Here is a 1,293-nt window from a genome sequence, read left to right as displayed (position 1 = left end):
GTGTGTGTGTGTGTGTGTGTGTGTGTGTGTGTGTGTGTGTGTGTGTGGGCATGCGTGAGTGAGTGTACTTAAGAGACACAGGTCCGCGTACCTTTACAACAATAATGTTCTCAATAACATTCAAGTATAAGATCCAACTTGAATTAGTCTTTTTACATTATTTAAAGCAACGCAAATTTTAGATGCTGCTTAAATTGCATTGTTTCCTATATATGATCACAGGTTGAACGTTTAGCATGCCGTCCTTACGAGTGGCTGTGATTGGAGCCGGGCCGTCAGGGTTGATTGCTGCCCGCATGCTTGCCTCACGACCGCAAGATTTCGACTTCGAGGTTTACGAACGTGGAGATAACATCGGTGAGGTTTCTTGCTTAAAATACTCTTTGCAGATCATAGTGGGACATCCTTACATACAAACATGCCTCGTCAAAGGTTCTCCTGTTACGTTTGTCGTTCTTATGAGAAGAACATTAGAGTAATTGGTAGAATAAAATATGTACGATAGAATGTAGGATCTTGTTATTAATACGCTTGTTTGTTTCGTTCCGTTAGGAGGCACATGGTTGTACTCAGAGAAGACAGGCTTGGCGGAAAATGGCTACCCAGTACACTCAAGTATCTACAAGAACCTTGTCACCAACCTACCTACGCAGGCGATGGAGTTCCCTGACTTTCCCTTCCCTTCTGATCTAAAAGGAAAATTCCTTCCCTGGAAAAAGGTTAGTATTGTAGGTTTCGTGATAATAACATTGGCTGATATAATGAGTAGAAGGTTTTAATGTTTAAACACGAATTATGATCATTTAAAGTACCACGACACATATTTACAGTTAACGAAATTTACTCAGTGGGTTTGAAATATAGTCCTCGATGTTTTGCGCAGGTGCAAGACTACCTATTTGCCTATGCCGACCACTTCAACCTTCGAAAAGATATCCAACTGAATACAGATGTAACGTCTGTAAAACGTATCACCCCAAAGCCTGTCCCATCAGGAGATGCCCACAAATCTCCCAACAGACCACAGTGGTTGGTGCGCACGACTGCCCTTCAGGGAGGAGGCAGCAAGGAGAAGGTGTTTGATGCTGTATTAGTCTGCTCTGGACACGGTAGTGTCCCCCACTACCCAGACATTCCTGGTAAGGAGAGCTTTAGCGGGGTACAGCTGCACAGCCATGATTACCGCCATCCAGAACTCTATACAGGTGCGCTGCTTCTACTGCTACAGGAATGCGCTTATTTTGATATGTTGGATTACGAGAATATTTATATTTCTATAGCAAATCCACTTTC

The 1,293-nt window shown here is 43.1% G+C and overlaps 1 protein-coding gene across 1 annotated transcript in view; it reads left to right on the top strand.

Moving 5' to 3' along the window:
• The window catches only part of LOC106812309 (flavin-containing monooxygenase FMO GS-OX5-like), a 17,346-nt gene that overhangs the window by 2,267 nt on the left and 13,786 nt on the right, over positions 1-1,293 (top strand). Inside the window, exons 2-4 of the mRNA XM_014816151.1 lie at positions 223-357; positions 553-719; positions 884-1,075. Of these exons, the coding sequence (XP_014671637.1) occupies positions 237-357; positions 553-719; positions 884-1,075 (480 nt within the window). The 5' untranslated portion in view covers positions 223-236. The remainder of the gene's footprint in view (positions 1-222; positions 358-552; positions 720-883; positions 1,076-1,293) is intronic.

The sequence above is a fragment of the Priapulus caudatus genome, unplaced genomic scaffold (assembly GCF_000485595.1).
Source record: "Priapulus caudatus unplaced genomic scaffold, Priapulus_caudatus-5.0.1 Scaffold632, whole genome shotgun sequence".
Taxonomy (NCBI): Eukaryota; Metazoa; Priapulida; class Priapulimorpha; order Priapulimorphida; family Priapulidae; genus Priapulus; species Priapulus caudatus.
Note: the sequence above shows the minus strand (reverse complement) of the source record. Positions and strands in the feature narration are given on the sequence as shown.